Genomic DNA, 22848 nt, shown 5'->3' with positions numbered 1-22848 from the left:
ATATACAAAAACAAGAAAGTTTTCCATCTCTTCTACGACTACCTGAAAAAAACATTATATATAAATAAAGCTCAACCAATTAAGTTTCAGACACTAGACTGTTCGTTTTCAAGTCCGAATTACATATACCACATAAACATGAATAGTGTAGTATTTGTAGTGGTCAGTTTGGTTTTGGGGGTTTGTCTAGGTCAGCAATATACCACGAAGTACGATAATATAAATATTGATAATATTCTATCAAACGATCGCATCTTGTCTAATTACATCAAATGTATTTTGGACGAAGGACCATGTACAGAAGAAGGACGGCTGTTAAAAAGTAAGTAATAATCTTTTATAACAAAAAAATACATTTTATAGAGTAAATTTTATATTTTTGTATATTCAAAATTTTATATACTATTTTGATACTATCCAGAAAACTGCTGTTTTTGTTTTATAGACAATTTCTTTATTAAAATCTCAGACAAATGACGTAAATAGTCAACAAAATGGGGGTAGATGTAGATTGTATGGGATGAATCACCGCGACCTTATTCAGGGTCATGCAAAAAATATGTACTTTCTCTCATGGGGAGAATCCTTACGTAAAAAGATTTATTTTTCATATCAACATAGATCCGATTCTGCTTTGTTTCTTAGCTACAGGGTGTTAAAGTCTTAATAATTTTTCGATTCATTATAATTTTCTTCCAAGTACTTTTAGTGATTCGAATGAAATTTTGAGGGTAAAAGTTACTATAAGTGCTACATATTTTAATGCTAAAAAAGTGGTCTATGTTATAGTACGTAGTAGAGTGAATAATGATAAATCATCCTCAGTCTTATCATACGGATCTTCTTTCTCTTTCGTTAGTTGAGTCAAGTCTATTACTTCGAAATCAAAATCTTCTTTTTCCATTTCTTTCTCAGCAACCTCTACCATTCCTGGATGTTCTTCTAAATTTAGTAAATTATAATTATGGGCAATATAAGTAAGTTTTCCGTCCCTTTCTATGGTAAGTATGTCTCATCATGGCCGATGGACAAATCCATAAGTATCTAGGTACTAAAGATTTTTTCGGTTTTGATTCTTGACGATGTGGTAAATTTAAATTGTCTATAGCCAACATACTTATTTTAGAGCTGGAGCAGATTTCTGCCCACCAGACAGATCCAATTTTTGCTGGAAAGGACGAATTCTTTAGCAAAAATATTACCTCTAATTTTGTATTGTGCCAGTCAGTACCTCCAAAATCAGATCTACTTGTGAAAAATACTTTGGATGATGACTTGCAGTTTCATAATCAACTGTGTTGCAATTAAATTTTCAGCTTCGGTTAAATTTTCGCCGAGTAGATTTGGTTACAATATTCTTCTTCTTGATCCGGTCCCCTATGCAATCTTGCACGTTGGAGATCATTTGCACATTCTCTTCAATTAATTGTAAGTGTATTTTCTTCTGCCCGACGGAATATGGTTACCGCGTCCGGTATCCCGCTCCAATCTCTGATGTTCCAGAGTCATGAGTGCTGTTTTCTTCCTGGCCCTCTACGACCTTCAATTTTGACCTGTAGGACCAGTTTCGGAATGGCGTTGCGAGTTCCTTTCAAAGGTTCGAGTTAAACATTTACTTGTCCGTTTTACCAAAATTGCACACATTTTCTTTATCCAAAAAAATCCTTATGGGTTTTTCGCCACTGCACTGCAAGAAAAATCTACAAAATAAAACAGTTATTTTTTGTAAACACTTCTGCGTTAAACCTAAACGGACGCTGCTTGTCAGAAGTTGTGTTTACAGTAATAAAAATTTGCCTAACAAAGAAAATAATGCTTAAAGTTTCGGAAAGTTTTCTCTTTCCGTCGTCGGAAGCAAAAAAATATAAAGAATGAAGAAAAAAACTATTTAAAATATTTAAATTGAACTATTCGAGAACACTTTACTTTTTAAAACAGATACGTCTACAAGAAATCGTTGACGTTCTGTTAAAATGACATTATATTACGTTAAACTTCAAAATTAACAATTACTACCTGATAATTACTTAATAAGGTAAAACCAAAAAGCCCAAATTTTCTGTATGTTTATTTTTAAATTTTATGTATGTTATGTTTATTTATGTAATGTTCTTTAAAATCAAAGAAGCGATTGCCATACATTACTAACATCTACAGATGCATGAGCAATACATTTATTTTTATTAGATTGAATTAAAAAAGCCTCTTTTATTTTTTTTAGAGGCTATCGCTTCTTTCATTATAATTTTGGCGTTATTAAAATTTATTCTGTGCCCTGTGTCCCATGAATGCTGACAAATCTTAGATTTGTGAGAATCTCCCTTTCTTAAATAATCTTTATGTTCTTTAATTCTAACATTTAAGGGTCTAGATGTTTCACCAATGTAAAATTTATCGCATTCACAGGGTATTTGGTATATTACATTTTTTGTTTGTTGTTCTGTATTCATTGGTTTAGTATGTGATAAAATTGATCTAAGTGTATTTTGTGTTTTGAAAGATGTTTGTATGTTATATTGTTTTCCTATCCTTCTTATTTTTTCCGAAACGCCTCGTATGTATGGAATTGTAAGTTGTATATATTGTGTATTGTTATCTTTGTGTCTACGATTTGGGGTTTGTATTTCGTTTAATGTTTTGTCAATAAAATATGGTGGATAGTCGTTTATATCTTTGTTTAGTGAAATGTCATCTGTACATATTATTTTTGCCCTATCATATAAACTTTTTATAACACCTTTTTTTACACTTATACTGTGATTAGATGTGAAATTTAAGTATCTATCTGTGTTTGTGGGTTTTCTGTAAACATCTAAAATTAGTTTATTTTGAAATTTTGACACTAAAACATCAAGAAATGGCAAACGATTACCTCTCTCTACTTCTAAAGTAAATTTTATGGTAGGTTCGCGAGAATTTATATATTCCAAAAAATGTCTATTTCAGAAACTTTATGTTGCCATATTGCAAAAATATCATCAACATAACGAAGCCATATTACAGGCTTTTTTGAAAAACTATTTATTGTATTATTTTCAAAATCTTCCAATAAAAATATTACTTAGCAAAAGAGAGAATGTGATCCCATTGCTATACCAAAATCTTGTTGAAAAAATTCGTTATTTAAATGAAAATAAGTAATTTTAACATAAAGTGTCAACAATTCCAAAATACTATCTATGTTTAATTTTGTTCTATTTATTAAATTTTGATCTTATTCTAACCTATCCCTAACTATTTTAAGTGATTTATCTACCGGTACATTAGTGAAAAGACTAACAACGTCAAAACTAACCATTAAACTGTTAGGCGTTATATTAATTTTTGAAATTTTTTCTATAAAGTGTGGTGTGTTTTTAATGTATGAATCGGTGTTATTTGCAATCGGATTTGATATGTCTAGTAAAAATTTTGCTAATGGATGGCATGGAGAATTTATACTACTGACTATAAGTCTTAAAGGTATACCCCCTTTGTGTATTTTCGGTAATCCGTATAAATGAGGTGGTTTACTGTAATGGGGTGTTAATAATGTTCGTTGTAAGTCTGTTAATATATGTTTGTATTTATATAAAGTTCTGTATATTTTTCTTTCAATAGTTGGTGTTGGGTCTTTTGAAAGTTTTGTGTAACTACCGTTATTTATAAGATCTGTAAGTTTGTTATTATATTCGTCTAAATCTATAACTACTGTAGCATTACCTTTATCTGCTTGTAATATTTTAATTGTTTTGTCTGTTTTTAAATTTTTAATAGCTAACCTTTCATCTCTATTAATATTAGGTTTAAATTTAATAGGTCTTTCTAGAATAATTTTTGACCTAACACGATATTCATCCGCGTGTTTTAAAGGTAATTTTTGTGCTATATTTTCAATAGCAGAAGCCAAATCTAATTTTGAAACGTTTTTATCAGTTACGCTAAAATTTAAACCTTTTGATAAAACTGATTTTTCAGAATTAGATAAAACTCTTTTAGAAAGGTTAACTACGGTTTTGTTAATAAATTCGTGTTTATTTGTACAGAAGCTTAGGACGTCCACGAAAACGATGGAGAGACGAACTTGTCAGTCTAACCGTTAGAGATGACGAAACCAAACAGGCGATTCGCCTAATAAGAAAAAGGAAATAAAATGAAGACTTTAGCCCCCGCCCCGGTAGCTACGAAACAAAACAGAATCCGACCCTAAGTTGATATAAAAAATAAATCTTATTTTTACGTCATCCTGTAAAAAATATTAGTATGGACGTAACAACTTAAAAAAACGATGTAAATTTGTAAGATTTATTAAGTTATAAAATTGACGTTTTTATTCAACCTACAAGCAAAACATATCGCAATAATTCCATTGTTGTGTCGAACAGAAGACCTTGTAATTTTTCCATAAAACATAGTAATTTGAGTTTGGTTCTAATCTCCTTTTTTATATGATGACAAAGAAGACATAAAATAAGCGGTTGAACGTATTCATTAAAAAATAAACTCAAGACCGGATAGCATTGACCAAAATGGGGAAGGTTGAATTCAATGCCTTGTTACAGTTCAGTGTCTCTAGTCTCGGAGAATAATTAATATGTTTACACCAATTAAAAGAAATTAGAAAATTAACGTGATTGAACAAAATGTCACTTCTGACACACTTCTTATGGCTAATAAATTAGTTATAGTATTTATAACTACCTCACATATTTTTTTAGTTTTAATACAATTGTTTACTTTTATTTAACAAATATACCATACAATCGAATATAAACTCCGTAAGTGTTGGCTTTGAAATAATAAATAAATTTAATAATAAAAATCACTCTCATTATACAGGGTGAGTTTTCTAGGATGTTTATGGGTATCTTTGAGAGTCGATCAAATGGAGAAAAAATTGCAGATTTGTGAAGTCAATTCGTTCAATAGGTTCAAATTTTTGAAACAGTTTACGGCTTACTAGATATTTCGAAAAAAACATATTTCGTTTTTTTTTAAATACTCCCTAATTCCATTATAATCTATTTTAGACAAAATTATTTCCAATAAAAGTTGTAGATAATTAAATATTTAATGAGACTGTGTCTCTGTTTTTTTTTTCTATATCCTGTCATTTTCGACATATGACAAAAACATTTGTTTTTTTAAGTGGAAACCATAGTTTCCACTTACAATTTTTGAGCTTTCCAGCTATATTGTGTTTTTTTTTTCGAAAAATTACTGAATTATAGCAAATGGTAGAAGTGTAAAAGCAGGATGTTCACCGAAACCAGTAAAAATTTAAGAGGTCTACGAGAAAAAAAAAATAGGATCTTCTGATCTATATTAACTAGATCTGAACAAAACCAATTGTAAATTAAATTAAATAAAATAAGCTTATAAAAGCCCAACAAATCCGCAAAATTTAAAATCAAATATAAATGTATCAACTGAAACGTCAAACAAAACTGTCAAACATGTCGGTCATATATATGAATATACCGGGTGCGTCTCAAAAGTGGCTCACCCCAATTAATAAAAAATCGTATTTTAAAAATCAATCTAGAGTGCCACGGCTATGTTAAAAACATTAATTCTCAATCAAAATAAAATTCTTATCCTGGAAAAATAGATTTGATCGTCTAATGTTTTTAGTGTCTTGTCCTGGCCAGTTGGAAAATGCTCAAATCGTATTTTTAATCATATCTCATTTTTTTCAAATGGAACGAGGGTGGATTATTAGCATATTCGGAAAAAACATGTTTTTACGAATAATTTGATACCACACACTTAGTATTTCGAGTAAAATTTTTGAACCGCAACTTATAATGTCAAATAAACCATGTGCGAAAATGTAAAAAGTTGACATATGATATGTCATTCTATTAAGAATGTTATTTTCTATCGAGTAAAGTAAAAAAATACCAAGTGTGCCATTTAAAAATCAAAAGTTGTACTCATTTCCGGTGAAACAGGAAGTTTCCGAAAATAATTGAATACCTCAATCAATCCTAGTTTATATCATATACTAACATACCAAAACCGTATGACCGAAATACATACCGTGTGCCTCTCAAAAGTGGCTCACCTCTATAACTTTTTTATTTTATCAGATAAAAAATCGAAATTCGGTATGTTTAGTATATGACATAAATTAGGATTTATTGACTTATTTTGACAATTCTTTTCGGTCACTCCTGTTTCATCCGAAATGACTACGTTTTGATTTTTAAGTAGCACACTCGGTATTTTTTTACTTTTTTGCTATGCTCCTTGATTAAAAAATAATGTTTTAACACAGCCATGGCACTCTAGATTAAAAGTTAAAATACGATTTTTTTAAAGCGAAAATGTCAAAAGATGATATATGATATTTCATTTTGTTCAGAGTATCATATTCTGTCGAATAATGGAAAACAATACCATAGGTCCCATTTAAAAATCAAAAGTTGTAGTCATTTCCGGTGAAACAGGAAGTGGCAGAAAACAATAATTGAAGAGCACTCGAGAAAAACGATGAAAATTCATTTTTTGCTAATTTGATTTTAATGCATATTATTTGTCGTTTTGAAAAGCTACACCTTTTGGTACCTAAATTAACGGGAATATCGATAAAGGTCACACAGAAACAGGCATTTAAAAAGGAAACAGCGATTTGCGTAATTTCAATTAAAAACGCTCTCTTGAACATTTATTGTGTTTGGACACTCATGGTTTTTTCCCGTGTGCTCTTCAATTGAATACGTCAATCAATCCTAATTTATGTCATATACTATCGTACCAGATCTCGTTTTTTTTTCTGAAAACAATATAAAGTAATAGCGATGAACCACTTTTGAAACGCACCCGGTATATTTATATTCTATATCTTTGAAGGTGTTATTTATAATAATATAATTTTTAATTTTATAGAGCACATCCCTGATGCCATATCCACAAACTGCGTTAAATGCACAGACGCTCAAAAGAGGATAGTGAAGAAAGGATCCAGCTTTCTTATCAAAAACAAACCACAACAATGGCAGAGGATAGCTAGAAAATTCGATCCTAGTGGACAGCATCAGGCTGAGTTCCAACAATTTTTATCCAGCTAGAAAAATTTAGATGATATTTATTTTGTGATAATAAATTTACGTAAATAAAATTAAAAATTTATATTTTATATACATAAAGTGTTTAGTTATATCCCTAAAGTATACCTATACCTATCAGTTCTTCTCAAATCAACTGTATATATTATACAGGGTGAGTCCTAAATAAGTGCAAATATTGTTAGGGCTGGTAGATCTCGATAAAAGAAACATATTTTATCTTTACTGTTTTTGAAATAAGTCCAAAATAACCCAGTTATTAGAAAATTAAAGAAATTATTTTTTGCTTTTGAGAACCACTAATTTTTTGTTCTTCTAAATTTAAATCTACAACTTCTGTCTGCCATCTTATGAAGATATTTTTATGAAGTTTTTTCACTAAAATTTAAAAAAAATAAAAAAATTTAAATTTGCCATTTTTTTTTTCGCAAAAGAAACCCTAGAAATGTATTTTTGGGATCGAAATATACAGCCCTAAAAAAATTTTTTATACATTTTTAAAACATTAACTTTTTTTTAAATTTGCACTTATTTAAGACTCAGCCTGTATACAGTATATCTCCGGATTGTCTTTACAAGAAAAAAGCTATTTTAATATCTTTTTCAGAAAAATGCATTCTTCATAATAGTTTTGCTTGTTCTAAAATGGTTAATCTAGTTTATAGTTTTCCAAATTTCCATATCGTTTTAGTCCCAAAGTCCCAAAAACCAAAACGCATGAAAAAAATTCAACTATATTTTCATATTTTTTCTCCAAACGGTATGGCAATTTGGAAAAGTATAAATAGAAACCATTTTAGAACAAGCAAAAAGTTTTAATAAGAATGCATTTTTCTCAAAAAGCTAATACTGTGCTAATACGAATTATCAAATTAATTAAAAAAATACCAGGTCGACTGAATTCAGTCTTTCAATATCAGCTTACTTTTTTTAAACTTGTCTATTCTAGTGAATCTTTCATTCAAAGGTGTATGAATTTTTAGAGAAAAATATTTAGACTGTAATTTGTGTTTTTTATATTCAACCCATTCATTATCGCATTTAGTTTATTTATAGGTATGGCACAAAACCAAGGTCGTATGTAATCACTAACAACTAAAATTAATTAAACGGTGTATATTAAGCAGAGAATATACCTGGTCTGGCCAATATTATTCGTTCACATTCGTATGCATTCAGGGGGAAGTCTTTTCCCATGGAGACGTGCATTCGTAGCGAATGCAAGACGAGCTTACCCATTAGCTGACTGGATGTAGAGGGAAAGCTCTACGAACATCTGATATTGGGAAAGGTAAAAGAAGAACTCTCGCAGCCCGATAAAAGTCTCTCCGAAAACCGGGTCAAAAACAGAAAGGGTCGACAATAGGACCGACAAAGGGTCGATAATATAAAGAAGTACTCAAAATTGCGGATGATGCTGCAAACTTGCTCCTCAGAACCGAAGAATCTGTGCAATTATCACCCTTGATGGCCAGAAACCGTCTGCATCTAGAATGGTACGCAAGGGAAGTCAGCGTTGCAATATTGGATGCATATGAATCTAGTTGCCCCGCAAGTAAAGGCATACAGAAAAGTAACAACAAGCCCTGGTGGAACAAGAAGTTGGCCAAACTTAGATCGGAGGTCCGACGACTCTTTAATAGAGCTAAATCCAGTGGCGAATGGCAGCTCTACAGCGAGAAATTAACTGAGTATAAGAAGGAGGTAAGAAGGGCAAAGCGGTCTGACTTTAGATCCTTTTGCGAAAACATCACTTCTACTCCTGATGCAGCTAGATTACACAAAGCTATGGCCAAGAGTGGATCTATCCCCAACATGGCACTTAAGAAATCTGACGGAAGCTACACGGAGGGAGAGGAAGAGAGAGCAAATCTCCTACTTTATACACACTTCCAGGTAGCATACCTATTGATACTCATGTAGCTCCCACTGAACCCCACAATCCTTGCAGGGAAGATTGGGAAGTGGCCAAGCTAGTAATAACAGAACAAAAATGCGACAATGATTAGAATGGTCACTAACGGAATTAGTACTGGGAGAATTGTCAGATCAGAGGCTTGGAACACCCTCATAAAGGAAATACCACTCCTGCACTCCCAGTGGACGATATGCCAAGAACGTACAACTTTGAGAAACATCTCAATGTAGTATTGAGCAATAAAAAGGATTGGAAGAGCGAAACGCTTGCCCAGCAGTTAAAAAACCATACCATAACTTGGTATACTGATGCTTCCAAAACCAATACGGGAACAGGGATCGGAGTGTTTGGGCCGAAAGCTAAATACTCCGAACCAATGGGCACTTACCCTAGTATCCTACAGGCAGAAATCTACGCTATCGAAAGATGCGTACAACTTATCTTAGATAGGAACTATCGGAAACAAGAAATAGCCATCTTGTCTGATAGTCAAGCAGCGTTAAAAGCGATCAACTCAGTATCAATCAATTCGAAATTGGTCAAAGAATGCATAGAGAAGCTGAATAAATTAGGCAAAGAAAACAAAGTCCTCCTACTCTGGGTCCCTGCTCACCAAGGGATAAAAGGCAATGAAAAAGCAAATAATCTAGCTAGGAAAGGAGCGAACACTCCACTAACTGGACCAGAACCGTTCTGCTTTCCAAGTGGTAACCAACTCAAGGCGGAACTCAAGAACTTGGAAGATTCCATCCGCAACCTGGAATGGAAATCTTGCAACGGTCTAAGACACTCGAAGAAGTTTCTGAGGACTTATGATCAAGAAAAATCACAGATCTTCCTGGGTTTAAGTAAGAACAATCTTCGGATTGTCACGGGGTTTTTAACAGGACACTGTCTCCTCAATGAACACCTCAGTAGATTGAAACTAAGAAGAAACGGCGAATGCAGATTCTGTGGGGAAGATGGGGATACACCAGTACACCTCATCACTGAGTGCGCCGAGACGACAACCATTCGTGCCATGAATTTTGGTACGACTGATATTGGAGATGGAAAACTACCCTCTATAAAACCGTAAAAAGATACTGGCTTTTGTCAAAGCCCTGGGACTGTATGATGAGTTATGACTCAACAAAGGGGGACACAATGGATCTGTAAGGTCGCAGTGATTAACCCCCCTCCCACTCATTCTAAATTCTAAATCACCCTTGATGTGCAAAATGCATTCAACAGCGCCTCATGGCAACAAATCCTAGAGGCACTAGATAGAGGAGGCATCGAGAAGAACTTGATTAAGATCATATCATCATATGTTTCAGATCGGTCAATACAGATGGAAGCTGAAAATATTAAAAAACGCTAACCATAAATAGTGGTGTGACGCAAGGCTCAGTTTTGGGTCCCACATTGTGGAACATTTTATATGATGATTAGCCTAAAGTAGAAATGTCTACAAGCCGGTATCAATGGTCCTAATGGCTATACGAGTGTGAACGAATACGAACAAATGATAACATTTGCCAAGAAGTGTATTCTCTGCTTCAAGCTGAGGTAGATAGTAGGTTTTGTCCGTGAATTTTTCTGGAAATTTTTAATAGTTATTCTACTATTCGGAGCTGAGACTAATGCAACAAATCAGAGACCATTAAAATTGGTGCAGCTGTTCTTAACTTATATATAAATTTAATAACTAATCCGTACTTTGTTTTATTTATTTAGATATACCAGGTGGTGCATCGTCGTTATAAATATAGAAAATCCCATGCAAATTTTATTTTCAAAAAACTGTTCAAATATTGGCTCCCCTAATGATTTTACAGCAAAGTCGTAAATACATTTTTTGAAGGTATACTTATGGTAAATTTACATGCCAAATTTGAACAATTTTGGACCAGCCGATTTTGAGTAATTTAAGAAAAATTGCATCCATTTTTGAATTAAAACCGAACACGTACTATACGACACCAGTCAAAAACCGATATCCCTTAGATTCTCAACTTATGATTTTTCCTTGTCAAAAGTATTTAATTTCAATAAAATTTTGATTATTTAGCTTGAATTACAATTCAAAATTTTAACCAATAAGTTTATGTTTTGTTAATTGTATATTAACACGTGTATGAATAATCGCTCGATCATTTAAAAGCAAATGACTAATAAAGTATGTTTTCGATATAATTAAGTATACAGTTCTAAATGCTACAAATTTAAATATATATTAATATTAATCATATATATTTCTAGCAATTGTCTGTTAAAGTTGATCTAATTGTACATATTAACAATTATACTTCAACATCGTGATAGTCCCATACTCAAAAATATAATATATGTAAATACCAAACAATGAGATACGACATAATATATTATCTAAAAAATAGATATCTGAAATTTTACGAAACAAAAAAATTTGTCTCATTTCAACAAGCTACAAAAATGTTTGTGATCATAAGTACAGAATTACTTCCCCTAGGAGATGCAAGACTTTGTCGTTGGTGGGGAAGCTAGTGGTCAGGTGCTATGGGGAATCCCCGTGTACCTTCGAAGGAAGAACTGTTGTCAGAGGAAGATAGGAAATACCCTGTCCCCTCTACATCAGGGGTATGATGAGTTATAGACTGTGTGATGACTCAAGGAAGAGAGGCCCACACAATAGATCTTTAAGGTCGCAGTGATTAACCCCCCCCCCTCTTACTCATTCTACATTCTACAAGCACATAATTAGCTTTTTGTGTTCTATCAATTAAACCCCACAAAAAATTCAATAATAAAATACATTTATTAACATAATTTTACTAACAAAACAGTTTCCGTTTTTTTGCTTGGAAATTCCCTGACATACAATAATTATATCATCAAACAAATAATCCCCGTTTACAAATTAGCAAACTGTCAAGATTTCATGGCCTAGGACAAGTTTATATTTTGCTACCTGACTATAATCATATGCCACCTTGACTCAGATTCATTATAAGATACATTTTGAATTTATTTAAAGAATATTTTCTACATATCACTAGATATACATATTAAGATTACGCTTTTTGATAATGATTCATTAATCATAAGTCACTTAATGAATTCTGAAATAATTATTGTTTTCATTAATAGTTGACTGTAAATAAGATATAAAAGAAATAACAAAAGATTATATTTAAAAAAAAATTGTGGGTACTATGTGCGCATATTTGAAGCGAAAAATTTTACTAAGAGCTATTAAATTGCAGGATTTAAAGAACATGTTTGAAAAACTGTAGTTTGAAATGTTGAAAAAAGCAATAAATTAAAAATTAATACTTATTTGATTCACTTTCATACTTTATATTAAAATGTCCGTCTGTCCGTCCGAAGACTCCATTCGGGTATCTCTATCCACGTTCCGAGTTGGGTTGCAATCGACCCATAATTAAAAAAAAATCCTGATGATTTCATCCATTCAGAGACATCGATTTGAAACGTTGAGGGCGTCAACCTGTAGCCCGTCCCCAATTATGTCGAAATCGATCTACATTTTTCTTCAGTGTCAAATCCTTTATCCCACCATGATGAAGATGTAAACGAAACGTTGTATCCAACTACCCATTAAATTTGGTCGCGATCGACATCAACTTTTGACGTTTCTTACGTCAAAACTAACAGTTACAGTGACACGTGTCGCACACGGTACATGATCAGTTAGCCTTGGTCCAATCTATCGACACACCAAATTTCATTTAAAGCCGGAGTCTCATGCATCCGAAATCCGATGGTACGGCATCCGAAATTTGAAGTTATCCTGTGAATCTAGACCCTGTCACATACTTTAACAGTTTTTTTTTAACAGGAAATTTAACAGTTTTGACATTTAGAGCTGTCATTCCTATCAACAGTATCAACATTAATTACATGTATTATTGGAGAAACACTTATAACTTCCTCGCCAAATATCCCAAAATTGCCCACTTCCCACTAAACTTGTTTTGTAAAAACCAATGTTTTCCAAAAAGTGAGGTTAAAAAACACACGATATCGTACAAAAGTTAAACAAAATTTAACTTTATACGACATCGGACGATTATTTAAAAATATCGGATAAAAATTGGTGTCAAAATATTTCGACCAATAGGAGCACCGTCGGATCGTGCGTCGTGTCATCGGATTTCGGATGCATAAAGGTTGTCGCCCACTAGACCACGGCGCGGCGCTGGGAAGAGAATCTTTTCCGACTGCGAAGGGACTGCGCCCACTATAGCGCGCTTTTGAAACGCGGAAACGGTATTTAGTTAGTCGAAGTCTTTTTTACTTACTGTAGTTTAGTTTTTAATGCAATGAATGCAAGTATGGACGAAAGCGTATTTTTTGTGTTCTTCTAACAGAGGAAGATGAGGAAGAAACGGAAAGTTTGGACTCATAAAATTAACAAAAAAAAGACGTTTGGAGAATTTTACCATCTTTTTCCTGATTTAAGACAAGAGCATTTTTTTCAGTGTTATAAAATATAAAGGAAACATTTTACGAACTCCTCAATTAAGGGTTTTAGAAGCAAAACACCCGGTATCTCTCATAATATTTTTTCAGAAGAGACAAATTACTAATAATGCAATAATGAATCGCTTATAGCTGACGACTTTTGATAATTCTTATTTATTCTAATGTGTATATTAGTTATGTGATGAAAAACCCCTAATATATTTTATATATTTAGGTAATTAGAATTTAAAAATTGGAGATTGTCACTTTTTTCAAGAAGTGGAGATTGCCGGTTTTGCTTTTACACCCCTCAATTATATTAAATCTTTGATAGAAAAACATTTCGTCCATTTGTCTCTAGTGAGGGAAGACTAAAAAATATCACATTCCTGAATCTGTTTGAAAAATATCATATCATGAAATTCGCCTAATTTACCTTTAAAATACAATTAATTCTACCATTGATACGTATCACTAGTTCCTAGTCAAAAAGCCAACTGAAGAGATTCGAGATGCAAAATTATTTCCGTTGTGAGTACGCACACTGCAACGCGCCGAAACGCGGAAGACGGAAAAAAATTGCTAGAGAAGTCTTTCGACTTCTTGACGGAAATTCCACGGCGCGCTTCGGCGCTGCGCGCTCTAATGTGCGTTGGTCCATTTAAATACATGGGAAGCACACAAAACAAATTTCCACATAGCGCTGCGCCGCGTCGCGCCGCGGTCTAGTGGGCGACAACCTTAAGACTCCAGCTTAAATCGGACGATTTTTTGGCTGTCCTTACCACTTTTCCTCTCGCCTGTCGTGTCGCGTGTCGTCTCGCGTGTCGTGTCACGACCTTTTTATTCCCAGCGCGCGTAAAAAAGTTTCAATTCAAAACTTCTTCTTATTGTTTTTAAATCTTATATTTATCACTATTTTAAGAGTAAAAATATATACACTATACACTATACGTATTTGATAACTTTGTAACAACAATGTGCCATACGAGGTAGATTTGTAGTAAAAATTTGGTGTGGTTACACTATAAGGAGTAAAACAAAATGAGTCAAAATGTCCTCATTTCCATTTTCTTACTATCCCTTTCGATCATCCTTTATCTAAGACATATTTTTGATTGGTACTTCTCAAATTTGCTACTCTTTATATAGCTCCATCTCTTACAAAAATCATTAAGTACTCATATAAATCTAAATTTTTTCGATAAAGAAATTAAACACAAAAACATTTTTAAAGGTCCTAAAACTATATTAAACCATGGGTATTAGTTTTACCTTGATATACTTTTAACATAAACAATTTTTTTCCTCTTTTGACGTAAACATAAATCATTAAGAAGACAGGTCTTTAAAATTTTACACATATTTACACTCGACAAGGTTTTCAGCTAGTAAAAACCCCAGATTGAAATCTTTATCTGGTAACCCCGTTAAAAACAATAACAAACTTTGATACAAATTTACATATTCATTCTTGTTTTTAATAAGAATTTCTGAGAACCTCAACGAAGGTTTCCATAGTTCTTAAAAGCAAATCTAATGGGCAAAAATAAAAAAGTGTTTAATTTCAAATATTTCCATTTCGTAAAACTATATTGTTTACGATACAACTTGTTGGAAATATATTAAATATGATTGGCTTCTTGAATTATTTTTAATTGTATTTTAACCAAAACTGTTGTTAATGTTAGCAAAAAAATTGGTACGTCGGTTGATAGAATACTAATTAAATATTATTAATATATGTATTGGAGTGTGTACAAATATAGACAAATAATTGTTAATAATGCTAAATTGGAATGGTTAAAAAATATGTCAGTGCCAAAATGAGCAAAAACTACATAATTTAATGTTTGAGGTGGGATGGGTAATATTTATAAATTATGCAGAAAATTATTCAAAGATAAACGATAGGTTGTTGAAAAAACTCTTACTTAGTACTAATAGCCTGTACCGAAAACATGCTGTATTTGTCCCCCTGCTATATCTGTACCCACTCTACTATCCCTGTACCCTGCACCAACTTGTTTAGGTCCTTGATACGATGGGATCGTAGTTCCTCCGGTTTTCTCCTTGCTTTCCCAAATAGAAAGCATCGATCCAGTCCCTCGCAGTGATATATGTGCTCTGCTGTTTCAGGATATTAATCACAGAGTATGCAGCAAAGACTTGCTTGATTAAGGTTGAGCTTGGTCAGGTAGCACTTGACAGCCATATATCCTGTCAAGAGACCTCTTGTAATCCGCATTTTATTTCTACTAATTAGATCTTCGCATAAAGACTGTGCTCCACTTTTTTTCTACAGTGGACATTCTGGTTTTTCATCTACGCTGTTTTCCCTGAGTTTTAGCGCGATAATGCATGAGTTTTAGCGCGTTGTACATTTGGGTATTTCTAACACTGACTCTAGAACAAGATAGGATTGCGATGGTCCTTCTCTTCCTAATTGATCGGTTTTTTCTTTGCCTTGTATGTCGCTGTAGGCCAGTACCCAGAATAATTTTACAGATCCTTTCTGCCCGAGTTCCCACTTCACCAACGCCATTCCCGGATATACCGGGTGGTCCGGAAACTTCAGCAGTGCTTTTGCAGCTAAAAACAAGTAAAAAAGTTCGTATAAATGTATGTCCTAAAGTTCTTAGTTTCCAAATTTTTTTCCAGATTTTTTCCAAATAATTTATGAAGGAACATCAATATTTGGGTGAAAATTGGCGTCTGGTAGTTTTTTGACATGAGAAATTTGATTTTGATGTCGATATGACTCCTACTTGTAGAGGGTGCCACCTACATATTTTTTAACTGGTTTGAAGAAAAATAACTTCGTCCGTATTTGAATAAAATAACTGAGTAAAGAAATATACATTTACGAGTTTTTTTTACGTAAAAAAGATCTCTTGGTAAAAATTGCTTCGTGTAATGGTTCTCGAGATATTTGGAATCGAAATTATCAATACCTATCATCATTGACATAAATTAAACATGTCGACTAAATAGTTATTAGACTGAAATCATAAATTTGAAATGTTTTTGTGTCAAAAGTTCAACAGAAACTGTTTTTTAATTTTAATTAATTTAAAAAAATAAAAATTTCCAAATTTATTATTTCAGTCAAATAACTATCTACTCAACGTGTTTATTTTTTCTCAATAATGACATGTATTTACTATTTTCATTCTAACTATCTTGAAATAGAATGGCTGATCTTAGCTATTTTTACCAAGAGACATTTTTTACGTAAAAACTCATGGAAATATATATTTTTTCACTCAGTAGTTTTATACAGGTACGGACAAAAAGTAATTACTCTTCAAAATAGTTAAAACGCATGTAGGTGGCACCCCCTCTTAATAGGAGTCATATTGACATCAATATCAAATTTCTCGTGTCAAAAAACTGCCAGACACCAATTTTCATCCAAATATTGACGTTACTACAGAAATTATGTGGAAAAAATCGAAATAAAAATGAAACTTTCACACCCTGTATCTCCGAAATTTAGCATTTTAAGATATACATTTATACGAATTTTTTTACTTATTTTTATACGATTTTTTTTACTTATTTTTATTTATATAATATACTGCCAAAGTTTCCGGATTACAGTTCGGACCACCCTGTATATCGACGATACCTTTGGGTTCATAAGCGCCTTAAGTGCCACCTGACTGTCCGAGCATATATTGATGAGCTTACTTTAGTAAGCTCTTCTGTTATTTTCTCTCTCGCATTGTATATAAACTCCCCGACACAAAATTCCCCCACCCTAAAATTTTGAAAAAAGTTTGATGTTTCTTAACTTTTGAACCTGTAATCCGATTTTATAGTATAGTATAGTATATTAGTGTAGTATAGTATTAGCACATTAATTTACACATTTAGTAATCTGTGGTATTAGTTTGTAGATAAATTTGCTGGTACCATTTTTCTATTATTTTAAAGGCTTTATATATTTCGGTTAGGTAGGTTTATAGCGGGGTAAATCAAAACTTTGTTTTTGCAATAAATTCAAAACAGCCTGTGGAAAAAATGAGACGGGCATTTTGGATAGAAAACACATTCCTGTAATCTTAGATGTATTCCTAACACTTCGTTTTTTGAATTATTCTATTATCTCTATTCTTTTATAAGCTACATATTTTTAAATAAAGTACTGATATTTTTACAATCTTGAATCTTGAATATCCAGTTATACTGAAGATGTCCTCCAAGAAGCTGTAGTTCCATTTACTCCTTTCATTGGAAATCAGTTTATACCGATGCATTATAATGCCAGGCCCCGTTGCACGGGGTAGCGATTTAGGAATACGAGTAGTTAACGAGAACCTGGATGAGATTGACTACGAAGATTGGAATGGCCTTCTTGTCCCGACCTCAATCCAATCGAACATTTGTGCCCCACTGTGCCATTGAACTGTTCGTCCTGGTGTCCTGGTATTTCCCCATTTTTCTCACAGAATCTGCATTTGCCGTTGTTTCTCAGCTTCGATCCACTAAGGTGTTCGTTGAGGAGACAGTTAGAAATCCCGTGACAATCCGAAGATTGTTCTTACTTAAATCAAGGAAGGTCTTTGTTCACCGTCGTAAGTACTGAGTCTTTTTTTGAGTTAAACCTACGTAGTCCTACGCCGTTGGAGGATTCCCATTCCAGGTTACGGATGGACTGTTCCAGATTCTTGAGTTCCTCTTTAAGTTTAGAGTAGAGGTATCTCGATGGAATCCCCCATCTTCAAGTTTCCTGTTTCTGTCGTATTCCCCACAGACAACGCTGTTTTTGGTCGCTAGAGTTCTGTTGTTGCTTCCACCTGGATCACCATGTGAAGAGGTCTTTGAGAATTCAGTAGGCTTGATTTTATTATTCCTGTTATAGGTGTTATTGCTCCTCAGACAAGCAAGTCTTTGCACCTTGCTGAGGCTGAGCGTTATTGTTCGTAAAATTACTTTTGGTCACCATACCAAGGGTACCCATAGAGGGTGTTTTACACAGTTTCTCGATTATGTGTACCTATACAAAGATACAGTTTTCACATCACAATGCTACTTTTTTATAAAACTAAAAATGCTACACACAGATTTGCCCTAGCCATAATAGTTTGTAGTCTTAGTTCCTTAATTAGAGCGCGAATTAGAAATTGTTGCATTTTTCGACCCCCTTCGTACTTATCCAATAGGTAAAAAATAAGTTCAGTATAATTTTTCACGTAGAATCCAGTGGCGTAACTATTTTTTTGCTGGGCGCTGTCATTCTCGAAATATGACTTAAACTTATAATTTTTCAAATCGACATCCTTAAAACACTTTACTTCTTCAGTGGACGCACGTTTCGCTAACCATGTGAGCATCATCAGCAGATGATCAAAACTAAACTCTAAACCTAAACTCAGTTTAGTTTTAATCATCTGCTGATGATGCTAATATGTTTAGTAAAACGCGTGGCCATTGCCAAAGTAAAGTGTTTTGCTGTTTTATTTCGCAGCAAAATAACTTTAAAACATAATTTTATTATATTTAAATAAGGGAATTGTAAATTGAGTGTGACACTTAAAATGGCTCTGGAAGATTCCATTCTTCAACCCCTTGTATATCGAAAACGGTAAGTGAGTATATTAAAGTTATATTTTTGAAATTAGCTAAGAATTGTCAACCGGATGATGCTAAATATATAGAAGTTTCCATTAAAAAAAATGAAGATGGTATGTGTGATGAGTATGTGTCAAATATGATGTTTAAAAATAATTCAGGCAGAAAATCGGCATCTTTGAGTAGGTCAGGTTAGGTTGCTGTTCCGATGTCGCTGATGTTGGCTTAAAGTTTTAAAGCGTCGGTATTCCAGTGCCGTACAGTGGCACAGCATGCTCTACGGTTTCTTCTTCCTCTCCGCATTCTCTGCAGTAGTCGTCATTGGAAATCTTTCATTTCACGAGGTTTATCCCCGTGGGGCAGATTCCAGTGATGACACCTACAATTATGCGTACTAGGTTTTTTTTGCGCTCTGGTAGTTGTTTGTCTTTTTGCTATCTACCACTGGCCACAGTAATCGAGCTGTAGCGCAGTTCTCACGGTGTTGCCAGAACTATCGCTGCTTGGCCTTGATGGTAGTTTCTACAACTTCCTTCAGTGTATTAATCGTCACAAGTGGTAGGTCATCTGCCACGCCCCCTTCCCTGGCCCCCTCTTTGGGAAGCCGGTCCGCTTCTTGGTTGCCCATCATATTGCTGTGGCCTGGTCCCAGCACAGAGTGGCCCCGTATTGACGCAACCAAGACAGTGCTTTTCGGAAATCCATCAGAGTTTTCGATCTTACTGATTGTATGGTGATAGTTCTTAAAGCGCCTAAACTGTCAAAGTATATCCCGAGATCTCTTATTGGTCTGTCAGCTATTTTCACTGGTATACAACTGGCCGCTTCCTTTATAGCGTAAACCTCTGCTTGTAGGACATTACAGTCATCCGATCGCCTTAAAGATCGTCGGATGTCTAGTTTCTCTAAAACGGCCCACACATTATACGATTTATCGTACTGCAGGTTGTACAACACAAATTTGATTCGACCGTTTGAACGACATATCGGACGCGCTGTTGTCCACAAACTTAAACTACAACGGGCCACACATTAATACGATTCGTCGTACTACATGTCGTACGACAAGTTGATACAACCGCTGGAACGACAGATCGGATCCGCGTTTATTCACTAACTAAAACTACCATTTGATGTTAATCACCAACAAGTAGTAGTTTTATTTTCCAGTCATTTTGAATTCTATTGTGTTCAACGTCAACATGACATCGAATTTATCAAAAAGGACTCTAGCTGCAATTTTGTTAGTTTTGTTAGACGAAAACGAACAGCCCAAAAAAAGAAGAAAATGGTGCAAAAATTGGTTACAAAAACGACAACTGTACTCTGATATGAACCTTTTACGTGAAATAAGTGCTAATGAACCAGTCGATTTTAAGAACTACTTACGAATGGACGAAGATACTTTTAACATCCCACAAACAAGGTTGATTATGATAAATTTCTATAAATTCCGCCCAAAACTTCTCGTTGGTATCCATTTTTAAGAGATTGTTTAACCAGGTGCAACGAAAAATGTAAACGATCTGTCTGCGACACATAGGGTTTGCACACAAACCATCAAATCTATCGTATATACTACTGCGTTGTACTACAGATTTTCTGCATGCCATACTTCCGTACGATACGACTTTGTCTTACTACAAGTAGTACTACAAAGCCACTAACTATCCAACCATTGATCCAACGGTCGAAACGATTTGATGTTGTACAACTTGTAGTACGATAAATCGTATAATCTGTGGCCCGTTTGAGAAGATGCCTATACCTGCGCCTCCTAAAGTTACGGAAGCATCCGTGTATACTGCTCTCTCTTGAGTGTTCGATTGCTTTCCCATTTTTCTCTTCTGGTTGGCATCTTCGGGTAAAGTTACATTATTTTACTATCTTCAAATAAGAAGTGTGGCAATAATTGTAAATTAAGCGAATCACTTAAAATGATGTCCCTGTACGGTTCAGAGTTACTTCTTCTATCGCCTGTTGGTGTTTCCTAAATTAAAATTATAAGCATGACCATCTACGACCCATAAACGTTTAAGCGTTAATTACACTGGCAAATAATAATTTAAAAGCGACATGCTCATTTCTGGGAATGCTCATTAGTTCGACTAACGTGTCGCGTTAGTTTAAATATTTAATTATTTATAACTTAATATTTATTGTGGACTTGTCGTAAATTCGATTAAACACAACCGCAAAAGGCATTTTTGAAAAAACATACGTAAATTAAAAAAATCAACACATTTATTTTTTCTGTTGAAAATATGTCTAAAAATAATATTAAATTAGTTGTAATGTGTGAAAAATATTCCGCAGAAGAGTATACATCATGTTATTATAAGGAATATAACAGTTTTTAATTTTTTTCATATTTAATTTTTCTTAATTGCAATATTTGCAAAATTTAAAATAAATAAGGAAGTTATGTTATTTATTTAGTTTTTAATGAAACAAACTTAATTTAACTACAATTAAATTTTAATATACTTATTTTTATTAGTTTTTTTTTCGTACAAAACTAAGTTACGTAAAAATTATTGCATTTAATAAAAGTAATTATTAATTTTGGTTTGTTTTTACTCTTATTTTTATTATAAAGCTAATAACACAATCAATATCTGATAGTTACGGAAATGAAAATTAAAAATACTGAAATCTAGTACTTTTTAAGTAAAATAATTAATACTACTTATGTATTGCGTATGTTGATTTACCCATTTTTTTTTAAATTTGGAAAAAAGGGCACAGGAGAAAGCATGATAAATTCCATTTCTCATTAATTTAACAGGAGGGCGAGAAACCGCTTTGGAACGTAATAATGCTTGACGCCAATATAATAATGAAATTTAAAATAGGCAAATACAATTTCTATAAATACATTGTATATTAATACGCCATTAAATAATAAAAAAATATATAATTTTAATAATTTCTTCATAACCATTTTTAAAATACTTAGAAATAAACAAATTTTTGCTGTTGTTTACCATTGAAAATTGTTCGGCAATTATATAAAATCACTTTACGCCAATTTACTTAACATAAATTTGTCATTTATTATTATTGCAAATCAATATTAATGTCCCGTAAATTATGTTAATAATAAATCAGCACTAATAGCCTGAATTATAGATTGTGCAAGCACTCTGCATTTTTTTCGCTAATAAGTAAATACGTCAATAACGCAAAACTTGTGTATCTTCATTAAATAAAAATACATTAGCAAATAACATATTTAGACGATTTATAAATGATTTAATAGGGAACCTTGCGTACGGTGATAAATGTATGATACACTGAGAAAAATAGGAACTATTATTGTATAAACTATGCCCACTAAACTTAAAATTAAAAATTGGCGCCGGGAGGCATGTATAGCCGCCCATACTAAAATATGTTAATAAAAAGTTGGTAGGCAGTTCTTTTAGTTTCAAAGTAAAGGCATTTTTCCAATTTTTTTATCTCAAAAACTGCGACTTTGACTGATTTTGATGTCATTACAAATTTTGTTGCAAATATTATTTCTAATCTTAAATTGAAAAGCGCGTTTCACTAGCTACTGTAATTTTGGAGTTACGATTTTTTAAAATTTTTAACCCCCTCCCATATCCCCTTACCAACCCTCACCCCCACCAAAAACTAATGGCCTGATTCTCGGGCGCCACAATATTTTTGTGCCAAATTTGGTTAAAATCAGTTTAGCAGTTTTTGAGTTAGCGTGTTACAGACGGACAGACAGACGGACAGACGGACAGACGGACAGACGGACAGACCCCATAAAAATATTTTGTATTTAGGTTATTTATGACCCAAATAACTCATTTTGAGTGAAATTAAAAAAACTTTTTTTTGTCG

At 33.1% G+C, this 22848-nt stretch overlaps 1 protein-coding gene across 1 annotated transcript; it reads left to right on the top strand.

Annotated features, from left to right (window-relative positions):
• The first annotated feature begins 69 nt into the window (after nt 1-69).
• LOC115884092 (ejaculatory bulb-specific protein 3-like) lies at nt 70-7124 on the top strand. Its single transcript, XM_030902576.1, has 2 exons — nt 70-322; nt 6871-7124. The coding sequence occupies exons 1-2, from the start codon at nt 139-141 to the stop codon at nt 7050-7052; spliced, it is 366 nt and encodes a 121-aa protein (XP_030758436.1). The 5' UTR covers nt 70-138; the 3' UTR covers nt 7053-7124.
• The last annotated feature ends 15724 nt before the right edge of the window (nt 7125-22848 follow it).

The sequence above is a fragment of the Sitophilus oryzae genome, unplaced genomic scaffold, assembly GCF_002938485.1.
Source record: "Sitophilus oryzae breed Bouriz unplaced genomic scaffold, Soryzae_2.0 scaffold_2014_pilon_pilon, whole genome shotgun sequence".
Classification (NCBI taxonomy): Eukaryota; Metazoa; Arthropoda; class Insecta; order Coleoptera; family Curculionidae; genus Sitophilus; species Sitophilus oryzae.
The sequence above is the reverse complement of the archived record's forward strand: the minus strand, read 5'-3'. Positions and strand labels throughout refer to the sequence as shown.